At 40.3% G+C, this 17,468-nt stretch overlaps 1 protein-coding gene across 1 annotated transcript in view; it reads right to left on the reverse strand.

The window, feature by feature from the left end:
- The window catches only part of ZMYM2 (zinc finger MYM-type containing 2), a 125,064-nt gene that overhangs the window by 26,781 nt on the left and 80,815 nt on the right, over positions 1–17,468 (reverse strand). The window contains exons 6-11 of the mRNA XM_075851611.1: positions 12,284–12,482; positions 11,310–11,425; positions 3,381–3,494; positions 2,641–2,791; positions 1,829–2,001; positions 584–749 (exon numbers count right to left, since the gene is read on the reverse strand). Coding sequence (XP_075707726.1) covers positions 584–749; positions 1,829–2,001; positions 2,641–2,791; positions 3,381–3,494; positions 11,310–11,425; positions 12,284–12,482 — 919 coding nt within the window. The remainder of the gene's footprint in view (positions 1–583; positions 750–1,828; positions 2,002–2,640; positions 2,792–3,380; positions 3,495–11,309; positions 11,426–12,283; positions 12,483–17,468) is intronic.

Consider the following 17,468-nt stretch of genomic DNA (forward strand, 5'->3'; position numbering starts at 1 on the left):
GGTCGCAAGAAACGGGTTGAGGAAAAAAAATGCTAACTAACTGTCAAAGATTTGAGAAGAATCAAAGGTGAAGCGACCAGGAACACATTATCCTCAATTGCGGTCATATCCCAGAAATGCAGCCTCCCTGGAGTGTCCAGCAGTACAAGGTTTTCAGTGCTCAGAGACAAGACGAAGGTAAGGAAGCCTGAAACCCGACCACCACTGAACAAGACACAAGTTGAAATGTCAAGACTGGGCTAAGAAAAATCTGAAGGCCGGTTTTCAAAGGTTTTATGGACTGATGAGATGAGAGCGACTCTTGACGGACCAGATGGATGGGCCCGCGGCTGGATCAGTAACGGACATAACATAGAGCTCCACCTCGACTCAGACACCAGCAAGGTGGAGGTGGGGTACTGCTATGGGCTGGTTCAGACCCATTTCTGACCAAATGCGAACGTGACAAAAAAAACAAACGAGTTTTGTATCAGAGAAATCATTCTCATCGATAAGACAATTAGCAATGACAAACACGGTAATCGCGATTGTGTAGAAGCGGTGGATTCAGACCAGTGTGGGTCTGTAAATAAGTTGAACATACCAATAAGCATGTTCTCCGGACCCCTCTGAGTTGACATGTTGGGCTCATTTTGCTGGCTGTAAAAACGCAGTAAGCAGTGCTGGTCACAGAAGTTCTTTATAACGCCTCGCCACTGCACTTTCTCCTTAAGTGTTCCTTGAGTTCTACAGCAGTCACATCTTGCTGCCTGAAACATATAAACAGACCATTCAACTGCTGTGAACATATACAACGACCGCAAGAGTTAGAAGCAGGTATTCCAGCTTAATCAGCCAATTATTGCAGGGAGGAATTCGACACGTCATCAACCAGGACTCAAGAAAACGCACATGTAGCTAAAATTCTTTTTTTTTTTTCCAATAAACACTGTGCAGCACCTTGAAATCCACTGTGTTTAAAACAAATAACATATTTATTTGAAGCAGCACCCTACATAGTAGTATGCTAAAAATTGGGGCACTTCCACCACTGTCATAAGTCCGTATAGTATACAAAAAAAATCAAAAGAAGTTCGGTCAGTACATAGTTGTGATGCATCGTCGCTGTGGGAGACATTATGTAAAATGTAATGCGGAGCACAGGCTTTAAAGTATATGGTATTCATAGTGATATTTGCCAGATCAAAGGAATATATATATTTAGAAAAATGAAGAATAAATCACTAAAACAACTAACGCTTGGTCATTTTCTATTATTTTGGGACTCAACCTTTCCCTGCCGGCTGATAAAGAAACCTCCACTTCTCACCTTGTGGGGAAAGAAATAATGATGTAGCAGTGGACATTGTGTTGCATTGCACCTCTGCACTATGTAGCTACTTATTCATGATATTAGCAGAGTAACGGATACAGGATTACTGAACTAGTTCTTTACTAATAGAATTAACATTTTCAGAGTTTAAAACATTCACGTCTGATCGAGATGGATAAACATTGAAGGGGTTGCGAAACTCGCAGGAGCACCGGGACACTTTCATTGTTCTGCGCAATGGTCAGAAACGCACCCATCATTATCCCCCCCAATCACACATTGATGGCCTGTGCAATCTACTGCAGTCTAGGCCGCCATGAGGCTGTGGCAGGGCTAACAAGTCGTCCACAAAAACATCTGCCTCTACTTCTACTTTACCTCCAATACGAAGGGCCCCCAAAAACGTTTGAATAAAAATTTGTAGCTCTGTTTTTAAAAATTGAATAAGATTTGCACATTGGATTTAGGACTCATTTACAGCTAATGTAGATCTTGGTCTCAGGCAGCTGAAGTTACCTTGTAATACCAATCGTGAAACTTTTTACTACAATCCTCGCTGCAGAAATCTCTTATTTTGCCGTCAAATTCTTTAGTTGCTCCTCTCCTGCACATCTGAAAGCAGTAGTTGCAGGTCACACATTTCAATCCCAGCCGCTTTGCAAAGTCCTGTTTGTAGAGCAGCTTACAACCTGCAAAGAAGGCAAGCCTTAAGATATCCATCATTATACCAATCATTGCCTTTCCAATCCAATATCTTACAGGAAAAATCTATGAGCCTACGGGAAGCTTTATTAAACTTTGTAGTGTACACTATTCGGAAGTGGGTAACAAGGAAAGTAAAGGGAAAAATGCACCTGGGAGGGGGGACGGACTGTATAACAAGGAAAGTAAAGGGACAATGCACCTGGGAGGGGGGACGGACTGTATAACAAGGAAAGTAAAGGGACAATGCACCTGGGAGGGGGGACGGACTGTATAACAAGGAAATTAAAGGGACAATGCACCTGGGAGGGGGGACGGACTGTATAACAAGGAAAGTAAAGGGACAATGCACCTGGGAGGGGGGACGGACTGTATAACAAGGAAAGTAAAGGGACAATGCACCTGGGAGGGGGGACGGACTGTATAACAAGGAAAGTAAAGGGACAATGCACCTGGGAGGGGGGACGGACTGTATAACAAGGAAAGTAAAGGGACAATGCACTTGGGAGGGGGGGACTGTATTCTGTTTGTAGGGAGATGCACTACTACTACTACTACTACTACTTTATCTAAACACAAATGTGCAGAATCTAATTCTTCTATTTGATTTCCATAATGTAACAAACCTTCACTGCAGAACGGTTTCTTGACACCAGAGAATTTCATGGTGTCGTGCAGGGTTTTCTCTTCCTGACAGTATTCGCAGAAGGTTACGATGCAGTGCAGTTTTTTATAGTCCTCACAGCAGATCGTGCTGCAGAATTGGTTCACTTTTTTCTGCAAGGAAATTAAAAAAAAAAGACTTTTACACTGCGTAACATTGACGCAGACGAATGTACTCATATACCACAAACACCAGACTCATGCAGACATGATAAAATAATGAATAAATGTGACCATTAACATAACAAAGCTGTGGAAAAAGTAAAGATCGCTATTTCTGACTTTTTACCAATACAAAAAATATTTATTATACATTGATCATGGCAGTCACTTCACGGAAGGGTTATCGTCATAAAGGAACACGGACTTAATGGCGTGGTCTCACCATAGACAACCCCTTTAATCTGAGAGTTGCAGGGGACCCCTACAACAAAAAGCGGCTTTTAGAAGGGGGGTATGCGGCCCTCTACTTCTTTCCACTAATACACAGTTTGTTAGAGGCTCTCCGCTATGGCTCACAGAGGTCTGGCGAGACAACCCCTTTAATCATTTAGCTGTACATAGATTTTGATGGATTAGATCTAGGTTATAAAAGATCTTTTTCTAAACACAACGCTACGCCACTATCCACAACACAAAGTTACTGAATAAGAAATCGGTTCTAACGGAAGACAAACGCCTCTAGAAGTTACAGGTGTCTTACCTCCCACTCCAGTGTTACCGGCTTAGAGGAAAACATGTTTTTACAGTAATTGCATTTCAGCTGGATGTCGCTGATGACATGCTGGCCATTAGTAGAGGACTGCATGCTGAGAGTCTAAAAAACAAAAACAAAAACATTTGCCGGTTTATACAACATGGAGTACAAACAGTTCTGTCTGATATGCGAGAGCTATTTTAACCCCTTAACGACCAAGCCAGATTTAGGAAATCTGGTTTGTGTGACGGTCACAGTACAACTTTGTAATTGTTTGGCACATCCAAGTACATGAAGTCGGCTTTTCCACAATTGTGCTATGGGGTCGAGTAGTAGATGCAGGATTTGTATGGTCACTGTCAGAAAGAACTTCCGCCTCTGAAGAGGTGTTTATTTCACCCCCAGAACGGTCGTAGCCTAGCATGGCATAGGCTGAGAGCACAGACCTAATGCCTCTTGTCGGCGCTACATCAGGCTAAAGCCTCGCCATAATAAGGCTGTGCCATAGCCTCAGGCCCCCCACCATAAAAAAGTGTATTGGTGGTCACTAAGGGGTTTAAAGAATCTTTCATTGCAGCTAGTCTGACAATGATTATATAGCAAAACATTTTATGGCATGAATCACCAAACCGCTATTAACAGATGCTATCAGGATTCCATATGGGTGGGCTCCCAACAGGTCAGCTGTGATCACCTCACAAGCAACCATGAAGAGGATTTCCTGCAGCACGTCTAACCAATTCATAGGATCCTGATCGAACGACTCCCTCTCTATTAACTGAGCAAATCCTAAGACCCCCATGTAGACAACCAGGAGAGGGTCCTAAACATAGAAAATGTACAATGGAAACAATTCTACTTCTCTTTTTTGCATCCATTCTTTATTTTGGCGCAACAAAAAACTAAAAGCAAAATATTGACCAAATCTGCACAATATACATGAGCAAAACTGCAAAAATGGCAGAACTTCATGAACGGCTATAAAGGCCAGTATGTCTACACGTCTAGTCATATCAAATAGAAAGGAAAAGAAGCACCGTAAAAACTTCTGGCTTCTTCCAAATGTTAAGAGTTAATGATGCAGCTTCTCATTTCTGCTTGACAAACCCCTGATATGACGTGTTGAAAGACATTTTCTAAAGACCCCTGTAAAGAAAGGCAGGAACATGTTATATTGGCAGGTAGGTTAAAGGGTAACTAAACGTTCAAACTTCTGACAGGTCATAGTGACGTGTCAATTTTTTTTATTGGTCCGAGCACTGGGACCCCCACCAATCGCTAAAACGAAGTGCTCGTGTGAGACGCTTAGTTTCTGTTCGGCTTTTTTTGGAAATCAATGTGGCGATGTACGGACTCAATAGAGAGTCTGAGCTAGTCTGCTACATCGGCTTTCCGGAAAAAGCCGAACAGAAACTAAGCGGCTCAGCGCTCACATGAGCACTTCTGCTGCTTCGTTTTAGCGATTAGTGGGGGTCTTATTGCTCGGAACCCCACCAATCAAGACTACTGACATGTCACTGACAGTAATAAAAGTAAAAAAAAAAGTAAAAAAAGTTGTGTAAAAATAAGAAAAATAAAGTTTTAAAAGTAATAAAAAGTAAAAATCACCCTTTTTCACTGATCAGTCCCTTATTATTAATAAAAATAAACTAAAACTATACATAATTGGTATCGCTGCGTCCGTAACGGCCTGAACTACAAAAGTATCTTGTTATTTATCCCGCGCAGTGAACGCCATAAAAGAAAATAATAAACCGTACCAGAATCGCAATTGTTTGGTCTCTTCACCTCCCAAAAAATGGAATAAAAAGAGATCAAAAAGTCGCATGTACCGAAATATGGTACTGATCGAAACTACAGTTTGTTACATAAAAAAAAATAAGTCCTCGCACGGCTTTCCTGATGGAAAAATAAAAACGTTCTGGCTCTTAGAATAAGGCAAAACAAAAAGTAAATGATTTATAACAATAAGTATTTTATTGTGCAAACGCCATTAGACATAAAAAAACTATAAACATCTGGTATCGCCGTAATCGTATCGCCCGCAGAATAAAGTGAATATGTCATTTATAGCGCACGGTGAACTCTGTAAAAAAAAAAAAAAAAAAAAGAATAAAAAAACAAATAAAGTCGCTTACACCCCATGAAAACTACAATGAATTCCTCAAGGGGTCTAGTTTCCAAAATGGGGTCACTTTTGGGGGGTTTCCACTGTTTTGGCACCACAAGACTTCTTCAAACCGGACATGGTGCCTAATAAAAAAGGAGGGCTCATAATCCACTAGGTGCTCCTTTGCTTCTGAGGCCGGTGCTTCAGTCCATTACCGCACTAGGGCCACATGTCGGATATTTCTCAAAACTGCAGAATCTGGGCGATACGTATTAAGTTGCGTTTCTCTGGTAAAACCTTTTGTGTTATAGAAAAAAATGTAACAAAAAGAAATATGTAAATTTCACCTCTACTTTGCTCTAAATTCCTGTGAAACACTTAAAGGGTTAATAAACTTTCTATATGCTGTAGTAAATACTTTGGTCTAGTTTCTAAAATGGGGTGTTTGATAGGGGTTTTCTAATATATTGGCCCCTCAAAGCAACTTCAGAACTGAACTGGTAACTAAAAAAAATATAAAAATTAGGCAATACTTTGCTTCTTACATTATACTGATAATGAGCCGTGCCCACCCCGAGATGACCCCAGTTTTGACAGTTTGTATAAACGGAGACCCCTATTAGACCGTTTCAGTGCCCGGTTTGCCCAAGCATACACCCCCGAGAAGTGTATTTCTATTGATGAGTCCTTGGTGGATTTTAAAGGGAGGCTTCAATTCCGCCAGTACCTGCCAGGTAAGAGGGCAAGGTATGGCGTGAAGATGTATAAGCTGTGCGAGAGTGCATCAGGGTATACCTACAAATTTAGGATATATGAAGGGAAGGACAGCAGTATTCAGCCCCCAGAATGCCCCCCTTTAATTTTTATACCGGCGTCCCGCTCTTCAACTGCCTCGCTTCCAGAAGTCCTGCGGCATGTGGCACTGCTAGAAGAAATCCGAGAGGCCTCCCTAAGACTCTGCTTGGGCAAACAAGAAGGGGTGAGAGCAGGGCACAATCTATAAGCAACATATTGTGTGTCAAGTACAAGGACAAGAGAGATGCCACACCAGTACCCATGTACCTGTACGAGGTACCAGTACAGAGACCCCCAAACAAGACTGCATCCTGGACTACAATAGTAGGTACATGGGAGGGGTGGACTTGTCAGATCAAGTCCTGAAGCCCTACAGCGCCATGCGGTGTGGTATAAGAAGCTGGCCGGGCACATCATACAGATAGCATTGTACAATGCGTACGTGCTACGTCGATGTGCAGGCCAGACGGGAACTTTCCTGGAATTTCAAGAGGTGATTATCAAGAACCTAATCTTTAGGGACCAAGAAGGGGGGGCACCCAGTACTTCTAGAGGCGAGGCCACACGCATCGTACCAGGGCAACACTTTCCAGGAGAAGCTCCCCAAACTGGCAAGAAAGGAAAAAGTCAAAAGAGGTACAAAGTCTGCTATAAGAGGGCGATAAGGGAGGACACAATATATCAATGTGACACGTGTCCCGAAAAACTAAGTCTTCGTATGAAAAAGAGTGCTTCAAAATGTATCATACATCCCTTGATTTTTAATCTACCCCAGTTTTACTTACCCTGATGCACTCCGCACAGTTTATCCCCCCTCGTCTTTCCCTTCTGAGCCCTGCTGTGTGCCCAGGCTGCTGATAACAGCCACATGTAGGGTATTGCCATACCCGGGAGAACCCACATTACAGTTTATGGGGTGTATGTCTCTGGTCAAAATGCTCACTACACCTCTAGATGAATGCCTTAAAGGGAAGGTGTCATGAATTTTAAAATTTTTTTTTTTTATCCAATTGATTTTAGTATGATATTAAAATACATTTTATTTGTGTTCTTGTGTACTACTTTTTTCTTACTTTAAGTGGGGGCTGCAATTTTTTTTTTCATCTCTGTATGTGTCAAATGGAAGGTCTTTGGCAGAGCGAAATCCGGCGCCATTTTCATGTGGACCGGAAGCCACGGACGGACAGTAAGATGACGACTTCCGGCCACGGCTTCCAGCCATAAGTTCAAGCAAGCGAAGGTGCAAGGAATAGGAGCAGGCGAAGGAGCGAGGAGCGGAGGCGGCAGGTAAGTTATGTTCGTGTATGTGATGTGTGTATTACGTTCGTGTTATACAGTCTGCTGAGCACTGTATCTAATCCTCCTACATGGTGCAGTCGCTAAGAAAATGGCGGAACACAGTGTAGGAGGTTTGACGATTCAAACCCCCTCCTTCTCCTGGCACTAGCCAGAATCAGGGAGGGGGGATTGTGTGAGGACACTAGAGCGAGTGGCTACCCCAAATTCCCTATGGGACTGTGGCTGCCGTATTCCATGTCTGTATGTGTTGTTAATCGACACATACAGAAATGGAAAAAAAAATGGCAGCCCCCATAGGGAAGAAAAAGTGTAAAAATAAGAAAAAGTAAAACACAAACACACAAATAAATATAAACGTTTTTAATAAAGCACTAACATCTTTAACATATAAAAAAAAAAAAAATTGTGATGACACTGTTCCTTTAAGGCCAAAACAGGCTCAGTGCTTTACCACATGCAATGCTGCAATTTTGGGAAGTGCTCACTCTAGTGACCAGCACATGGAAATATTATAAATTAGAATCTAATTTATAATATTTCCTGACTTGTGAAAAAATTAAAACAATGTGTAATCACTCAAATAATAATTGTTTAACAAAAAAAATGGAAAAAAATTATAGCGACACATTCCCTTTAAGGGGTGTAGTTTTTAAAATGGGGTCACTTCTTGGGGGTTTGAATTGTACTGGTACCTCAGGGGCTTCTGCATACATGACTTCGCACCAGAAAATCCCCAGTAGGCCAAATGGTGGTCCTTTCCTTCTGAGCCCCCCCCCCCCCCATGGGCCGAACAGCAGTTTGTCGCCACAAATGGGGTATTGCCGCACTCAGGACAAATTGGGCAACAAAATGGGGTATTTTATTCCTTGTGAAAATAAGAAATTTTGAGACAAAACTACATCTTATTGGGAAAAAAAAAATATTTTTTTAAATTCCCAGCCCAATTCAAATAAATTCTGTGAAAAACCTGTGGGGTCTAAATGGTCACAACACCCATAAATGAATTCCTTGAGGGTGTGGTTTACAAAATGGGGTCACTTCTTCTGGGTTTCCATTGCTTTGATACCTCTGGGGTTCTGCAAATTCGACATGGCACCCGAAAACCAATCCAGCAAAATCTGGACTCCAAAGAACACACAGCGCTCCTTCCCTTCAGAGGACTCCCATGGGCCCAAACAGCAGTTTATCACCACAAATGGGGTATTGCTGCACTCATAAGAAATTGGGCAACAAAATTGGGTATAAAATAAGAAATATTGATGAAAAATGACATTTTATTGGAAAAAATTTCATTTTTTAAATTTCACAGCCCAATTCAAATACGTTCTGTGTAAAAACTGTGGGGTCAAAATGGCCACTACAACCATAAATGAATTCCTTGAGGGGTGTAGTTTCCAAAATGGGGGATTCCACTTTTGGGGGATTCCTACTGTTTTGGCACCTCAACACCTCTTCAAACCTGGCATGCTGCCTAAAACATATTCATTTAAATAAAAAAAAAGAGGCCCCAAAATCCACTAGGTGCTTCTTTGCTTCTGGGGCTTGTGTTTTGGTCCACGAGCGCACTAGAGCCACATATTTAGTAGTGTTTCTCTGGTAAAACCTTCTGTGTTACAGAAAAAAATTGAATAAAATTCAAATTCAGCAAGAAAAATTAAATTTGCAAATTTCACCTCCACTTTGCTTTTATTCCTGTGAAATGCCTGAAGGGTTAAGAAAAACTTTCTAAATGCTGTTTTGAATACTTTGAGGGGTCTAGTTTTTAAATGGGGTGTTTTATGGGGGTTTCTAATACATAGGCCCCACAAAGCCACTTCAGAACTGAACAGGTACCTTAAAAAAAAGGCTTTTGACATTTTCTTAAAAATAGAAATTGCTGTTTTTTGTTCTAAGCCTTGTAACGTCCAAGAAAAATAAAAGACTGTTCAAAAAACGATGCCAATCTAAAGTAGACATATGGGAAATGTGAACTAGTAACTATTTTGGGTGGTATAACCGTGTGTTTTACAAGCAGATGCATTTAAATTCTGAAAAATGCTATTTTTTCTACATTTTGCAATTTTTCACCAATAAACACTGAATAGATCGACCACATTTTACCACCAACATAAAGCCCAATGTCTCACAAGAAAATCTCAGAATCGCTTGGATAAGTTTAAGCATTCCGACGTTATTACCACATAAAGTGAAATATGTCAGATTTGAAAAATGGGCTCTGAGCCTTAAAGGAACAGTGTCATCACAAATAATTTTTTTATATGTTAAAGATGTTAGTGCTTTAATAAAAACGTTTATACTCATTTGTGTGTTTGTGTTTTACTGTTTCTTATTTTTACACTTTTTCCTCCCTATGGGGGCTGCCATTTTTTGTTCCATTTCTGTGTGTGCCGATTAACGACACACACAGACATGGAATACGGCAGCCACAGTCCCATAGGGACTGCGAACGGCTCCCGTCCCATTGACTGCCGTGTACGGCGTCTGTGTGGGAACTGCGCATGCGCCGCTCCCACACAGTCCTATTCGAAATTGGCGCCGTCCGGCGCCATTTTCCTGTGGACCGGAAGTCGCGGCCGGACAGTAATATTACTACTTCCGGTCGCGGCTTCCGGACTTGTGCACATAGAACAGCGGCAGCAAACGGAGCGGACGGGCCGGAGGGAGCCGCGGCGGCAGGAGCAGGTAAGAGATTTCAATGTATGTTAGTGTTTGTGTGTGTTTACTACTGTATGTAAACCTACTACACTGTGGGTTACCTCAAAAAATGGCGACACACAGTGTAGGAGGTTAAACCTTTCAAACCCCTCGTTTATCCCGGCACTAGCCAGGATAAAGGAGGGGGGGATGCTGAGAGCTCACTAGAGCGAGGGCTTTTAACCCAATGTTGCAACGCTGCAATTTTGGGAACTAGCTCCATCTAGTGACCAAAAATGGGTAGTATTATAAATTAGAAAAAATTTATAATATTTCCTGACTCGCGAAAAAAATAAAAAAAATTTGAACAATGTTTAATCACCCACACACTAAATGTTTAATTTTTAAAAAAAAAACATGTTTTTCTGGCAACACATTCCCTTTAAGGCCCAAACTAGGCTGCGTCCTTAAGGGGTTAAGTGAAGCTATTTCCCCTATAATAGCACCCTCTGCTGGAGAATGCGCAAACTGCATTACAACATGGCGATACATAAAGTAAAACTACACAGCATAAGAGCAAGAAATAATGTATATTCAATGAATCAACTACTTCAGTGTCTACTATATTAGAATACACCGACAGAATATTCCTAAGGTAATTTAGAGGGAAACTAATAAAATACCTTGGATTCAATGCAACTTTGTAGTACTATTGAAGACGTATACATCAAACATTAACTTATCATACTATACAATCTAATCCCTTAGCCATATCCCTTCTCACAAAGCAGCATAGACCAACCTAAGTAAGGAGAAATGTGAATTTTGCACCTTAACACAAATCATTGGTCCAAATTTTAAAGTATGAACAACAAAAATCCCACACCGTGCACTCCTCTGGGCTCCTACGGTCACCCGTGGATATGCCATAAATGTCTAAAGTGGGAATAACCATTTAACATCCATGCAGCAAACACACACAGGTTACAAACATCACGGCTCGAGAACCATACCAGAACCCTTTGCACTCATTTGTAGAAGCAAAAACTAGAAGTACAAAAACTAGATTTATAAGAAAAGAATAAAAATAGACAAACCTGGAACTTCGCTACACATCCAGAGCTACAGAAGTTATACAGTTTTCCATCAGGCATTGTGGCTTGATACTGAGGTAAGGAGTTTCTTTTACAAAAATGACAAATTATTCCCGGAACTAAGAGGGGAAAAAAAATACAAAAAAAACACACAAGTTATTTTCTAATCAACTTAAAGGGATATTCCAGCTTACAGTATTTTTAACCTGTCCACTGGTTAAGTGACAATTTCTAGATCGGTGGGTGTCCAAAAACTCGAATCCCTATCAATCGATGGCTAGAACTCCGGTCCCCTGTTCTGAGATTTTCATAGAGCTGGTGGGGAACCGGAAGTTTAGTTGCACAGCCTTCTTTGAGGACGATACAACTTCGTCGTGTGACCGACCCCGCTGTACTCTACGTACAAGCAGAAGTGCATCAATTACATATACAGCAGGGCAGGTCACATGATGAAGAGTTGTATCATCATCAAAGAAGGCCGTGCAACTAGACCTCTGGTCCCCGGCCGATGAAAATCTCAGCACGACGATGGACTGGAGTGTATATTAGCGAGTGTACTCACATACTACAGTGAGGACACTGAATTTTTGGTCCACATAACCACTTTAAAAACACAAACTTCTCATCGGTGAACAGACAGCCTACATTGTTTAGATATTGATCTATTTGGCTAAATCACTCCCTCAAGAGTCAACTAAACTGCCTTTTATATTATTTTACAGAACAAACATGGACTATAAAATTATCTAAAAAGACATATTGTTGGTAACAATGATGAATATTCACATACACCATAGCAACGGAAGGCTCTGGTGTGAAGCCAAGTGTGTAACAATGACAATAGGAAGCCATCGCTATGAACTATTTTTTTCCCGTTGTCCACGTCCAATGATCGATCAGAACAACGGAAAGTCCTGATGCAAATGTGAAAAGAGCTTTACGTGTGAGAACATGGCCTAACGGTGTCACAAACTTACTCTGATGGGGAATGATATTCTGAACAGGTGGAAGCGGAGGAGGCGGCGGCGGTGGCTTTACAAATTTTGCTTTGTGAGAATTCATACACGTTGTTGAACAGTATGGTTCCATGTGTCCGTTTGATCCGATGCACTGAGTCATGTCGAAGATTCTACATTGCGCTTTGCATCCGGTGCAGCTGGTTAATTTTCCATGTTTCTAAATAAAAAATTTAAAAAAAACAAAAAAAAAACAGACAAATGTCATCATTTAGTAATGAAAAAAAATAAAAAAACAAAGCTTTTTATTTGGAGGGCACTTCCTCGACAGCCTCTGCTGTTCATAAATAAGGGAATTGAAATGAAAGTAGGGGGGTCTTAAAGGCTATGTACAGTTTGGAAGCTTTTTTTTTTTTTTTTTTGCATATAAATGTTTTAGGCGATACTAAAAATTTTCTAAAAAAAAAAGACTATTAAAAAATGTTGTTTAGCTTTTCCAATACAGCTTCAATGTATCCTCTATACACACACACATATATATATATATATCTCTATATCTATATAGATATACATCTATAGAAGCCGTTTCGTTCACTATGAGCCGATTCTGTTTGTTCAGGTGAACTAACGGCTCGGTTGAGAGTGGGTTGTGTGTGTGTCTCACATACAGGATCCAGCTAATATTGATCAAATCTAAGTTGATGAACTTAGATGTGAACGATATCATGGTGGTCTGACACCCAAAGGACCCACTCTCGGCAGAGCGGTCAATTAGGCTGAACCAATGGAAATCGGCTTATGACACAGCTTCTACAAATAAAGGATACATAGAAGCTATATCAGAACACCAAACAAAAGAGACTTTATATTAATAAAGTCAATTTTAACTTTTTGGGAAATCACCTAAAACATTGATTTAATATTATAAAAAAAAAATTAAAATACAAAAACCAAAAAACTTTAACAGAAGTTGAACCCACATCATATCTTGTGTTGAGATGATTCCCACTGGAAGGGGGCATATTTTTCTCTTTCATTACACTGATAATAAATAGTAACTCAGTAATATAATAAACTGCAAAAGCAGACCCAGAGAGACACAAATCGTGAACAATTCAGAGGGGAAAATAGAATTTTAAAAAACCCACACAAATTGGAGCCGTGTGATGTAATTGTAAACAATGATCAGACTGAAAGAACCTGGACGCTGGGAAACCAGGAACAAATGTGGGCCGAGCAGATTACAACACAATTCGGGGGGTGGGGGCTTGTGTATAAAGGTGGAGAGAGAAGCAAAGTAGGAAAATGCAACACATGCCTGATCTAGTTATCCACAGATAATTTATTCGAGTTAAGTATGCCATATCTGAATGTTGGAACACTTAAATTGTTTGTTTTTTTTTCTTTTTTACTAAACACATACCTTTCACAATCTTCGAGTCAAAGCGAGCAAATACAAAATAATTACTTGAAATACCGAATGATGGAAATCTGCTCAATTAATTAAAACTTAAGAAAAAAAATTACATTTTTTTTCTTGGTAGTTCTGAAGACAAGGAACAAGGGAAGGGAATGACATTTTCCCCAATCTGTCGATGGCCAACTTTATGTACAAGAATGATCCAGTTCTACTACCCACATGGTTAACTTTCCATGCAGAACAGTGAGCTGCTACACTGACGGCTGCTGCTATTTCGTTTGATTTATCCATTTACTTGGGCTAAAAGGAACCTCTGCATATTGAACATCTATATAAGTAAATTAAAGTCTTAATGGCTCATATAACTTCTCAAAAAAGGTGTTCAACCTGGACAATCCTATATCTGTTTTCTGTCCTCGACACCACTTGATTGCTGGGGTGGAGGAGATTCGCTGAGGAGGGGACTTTAGTGATCAGCTCGGTTAAGCAGTTAAACTACATTAGCGCTCATTTCAGGTAGCGCTGGGATTACAGGGCACCTCCAGGAAAGAGGGGTATCTATTTTAAATCCCTTGCAACTATCCAGAGCCATGGACAGCCCTTAGATTTACTTAAGAGGGAGTTGTCCCAAAAAGGTGGACGCCCCCTCTATTAGAAAACAAGTGGAGGAAATGCCAGTGATGCGGAGGTTTATCATGAGGTAATAGTGAAGAGATGAGTGATTGTCGCATGTCTAGGGGGCACTTATGACATTGAATGACATTTCAACCACCAATAATAATAATTAAAAAAAAAAAAGTTATTGTGCCTCCACTGAACATTATGTATTAGTTATAGCCAGACGACTAGAGGTCCACGGTGATACATTTAGTCATTTATCCAGGCACTAAGCTTGGCCCTGAACCATGTGCTGGAGAAATAAAGCAGCAGATATTTGGCTAAGGAGAGGTGATAATCTAGAAGCTATAGAGGAAGGTATATAGTCCATGCATTGCACAGGCATAATATTTCTGCAGTTATAGAATAAGCCTGATAAATGCTGCTACTACGTGTTTAGAAATAAACATACTTCATCTAGTTTCGTGCTTAAGGTGATGACGGCACCAGCGATTTGCTATAATTCATGGCATTGCTACGACTGGCTGGGACGGCACGGTCTCTTCTAAGAAAGTTGCATGTTAGGTTATAAAATTTGCAAACCAATGCAACAAGGTTCCTTGCAACTTTTTTTCCCTATAGGGGAACATTAAAGTCACCCGCAAGTCGTGGTAATGCCATAATTTTACTGCAAATCACGGTCGCCAATGTATACCACACTTAAGAACGAGTCAGAAGTGGTAACTCAGCCCCCAGAGTCAATGTGTGCAACTCAACGCGTCTGCAAGGCTGTGGTGGTCGTACTGGAAACAGACTGCAGCTATTGTGCAAGCCAATACTAATGCACAGGGATCTCACAGCACATGACAACTTACCTGATAGAGCTGCAGTATTTCCACAACAGGTCTAAAACGTCAGCTTTTTCAGTTTTATAAATTAAAGGCGTATCGACCAGTGGCTTCAAATTATCTTTTTACAGGACAACTTTGAATATGTCTTTGTTTTAAGTTACATGCAAGATCTCCTGGTATACTATACATTCACTGGAAACCGGCATTTCCAGGCTTCTGTTCTGGGGGCACAAGACTTTACCTCAAATTATCTCCCTTCAATGTGTGATTATTATTTGCCCATTTTAAGATGTTAAACCACAACTTTATGGGAGGTAATTTTAGGTGCGTACTGATTAATTTATATATCTTTATAGTGGTTAAAAGCGGTTTTGCTGATGCTTCAAATCCCTGCATAAACATAAGTGTACAAGATAACATTCAGGCTACCTGCAGCCACCACTAGAGGGAGCTTACAGCAAACTGGTTTTAATTAGTTCAATGTATAACCGTATACTGCAAGCTCCCTCTAGTGGTGACTTCAGGCAAACAGCATGTTTTCTTTTAAATCCATCTGTCAATGCAGGAGCTTTGTAGCTCTGGCCACTGGAAATATACGTTAGGAAATTAATCTGCACAGTACTTGAAACCTATTAAGATATAGCTGTATATATATATATATATATATATATATATATATATATAGCAAAATCCAATATACAGGTCAGCACTCCAGGTTAAGTGAAAAAAGGATATTTTTAATCACCACATGCAACGTTTCAATTTGCTTGAGAAAGGCCCCATTGAGCAGGGCTGAAACGTTGCATGTGGTGATTAAAAATATCCTTTTTTCACTTAACCTGGAGTGCTGACCTGTATATTGGATTTTGCTGTGGATTTGGGACACTGGTCGCGTGTCTGAACAGGGACTTGTGCACCCTACACTGGAAGAACGGTGCTGCTTTTGCTTTGCTTTTTTCTCTCTCATATATATATATATATATATATATATATATATATATATAATCATCTCATATATCTCTATCTATATATATACACTTCGTTTTCCTTCAAGGGGGTTTCATTCAAGCAGTCTTTGTACTTTGCCAAACTATTGCGAAAAACCTGTACCAAGAACTGGATGTGTGAATTCAGTCTTAAAGTGTAACGGACTGTTGTACAATCTCATACCTTTTCGTAATGGTTTACGGTGAATATACGTAACTTCATTTAAAAGATACTTTAAATAGGTAGACAGTCCACTTTTCAGCCCAATGATACTAGCCGGCCACATGTGCCTGTGTAGGGGGGGGAAGATATTGCTGGTATTCGATAAAGGTAGAAGGTCTATCTCAGTGACAACTCTTCATTGCTTTAGGGACAAGTTGCAATTTATAGGACTAAAACAAAGCGTAATAAAGAGTCATGATGTAACTAAATATGAACCAAAATAAAACTACATCAACACTTTTTAAATAAACAGATTTTTAATAAAACAGAACAGAATAACAGACATTTACAATGCTATATTTGCTTGCCAACAGTATAAAGGAATCCCTGAACACGCAACATAATATAGTATTAGAACTGCTATGGAGGTTTTACACAATTTTTAACATTTAGTAAAATAGTAATAGTTTGAATATATCTATGAAATCAGCAATGTGGTTTAACCATAGGAAGGAGGCAAGTTTAGTAGGGACGATAAAATAGATGTAGTAACAGGTAATAATAGTAAGCTACAAAAAGAAGGAAACGCCAGGTGAACACAGATACATAAAGCCGATCTGTCACCTTAATATGCTGCCCTATGTAAACATATTACAGCGGCAGGCCGGTGCTAACAGTAGCAAAATCAAACCAAAAATTGGGTATGTCCGTTTGCGAACAGTATCGCTGATACTGGTGTATTTATGAAAGGAGCACCCCCCCCCCCCACTCCCATCTGTCTCAGAGGTAACTGACAGGCAGATGTATACACACATATACACAGCAGCCTTTCAATCACCGGCCATAGGGGCAGAGGAAGCACAACCCTCATGAATACAGCAGACTTAACTAGGAATCCGCTGTATTCTTTCAGCGCTCCTATTAGCCAAAACGGCACAACATCTTTTTTCTGCCATTTTGGCTACTAGGAGTATGAACTTGTAGCTGTAACATGCTGCCCTTACATAGCGAAACTCCGGGCAAAAGATTGGGACCCAAAGAGTGATATTTCCGCTTCTGTCCAGAGCTTCACTTTATTTCTAGAAGACGAAATAACGGTTTCCGATGTCCTGAAGATTTCAGAAGTGCTTACTTTGTTCAATGCTATCGATTCACTTAGACTTTAAAAAGCTTTTAAACAATTTACATA

Source organism: Rhinoderma darwinii, chromosome 2, assembly GCF_050947455.1.
Source record: "Rhinoderma darwinii isolate aRhiDar2 chromosome 2, aRhiDar2.hap1, whole genome shotgun sequence".
Classification (NCBI taxonomy): Eukaryota; Metazoa; Chordata; class Amphibia; order Anura; family Rhinodermatidae; genus Rhinoderma; species Rhinoderma darwinii.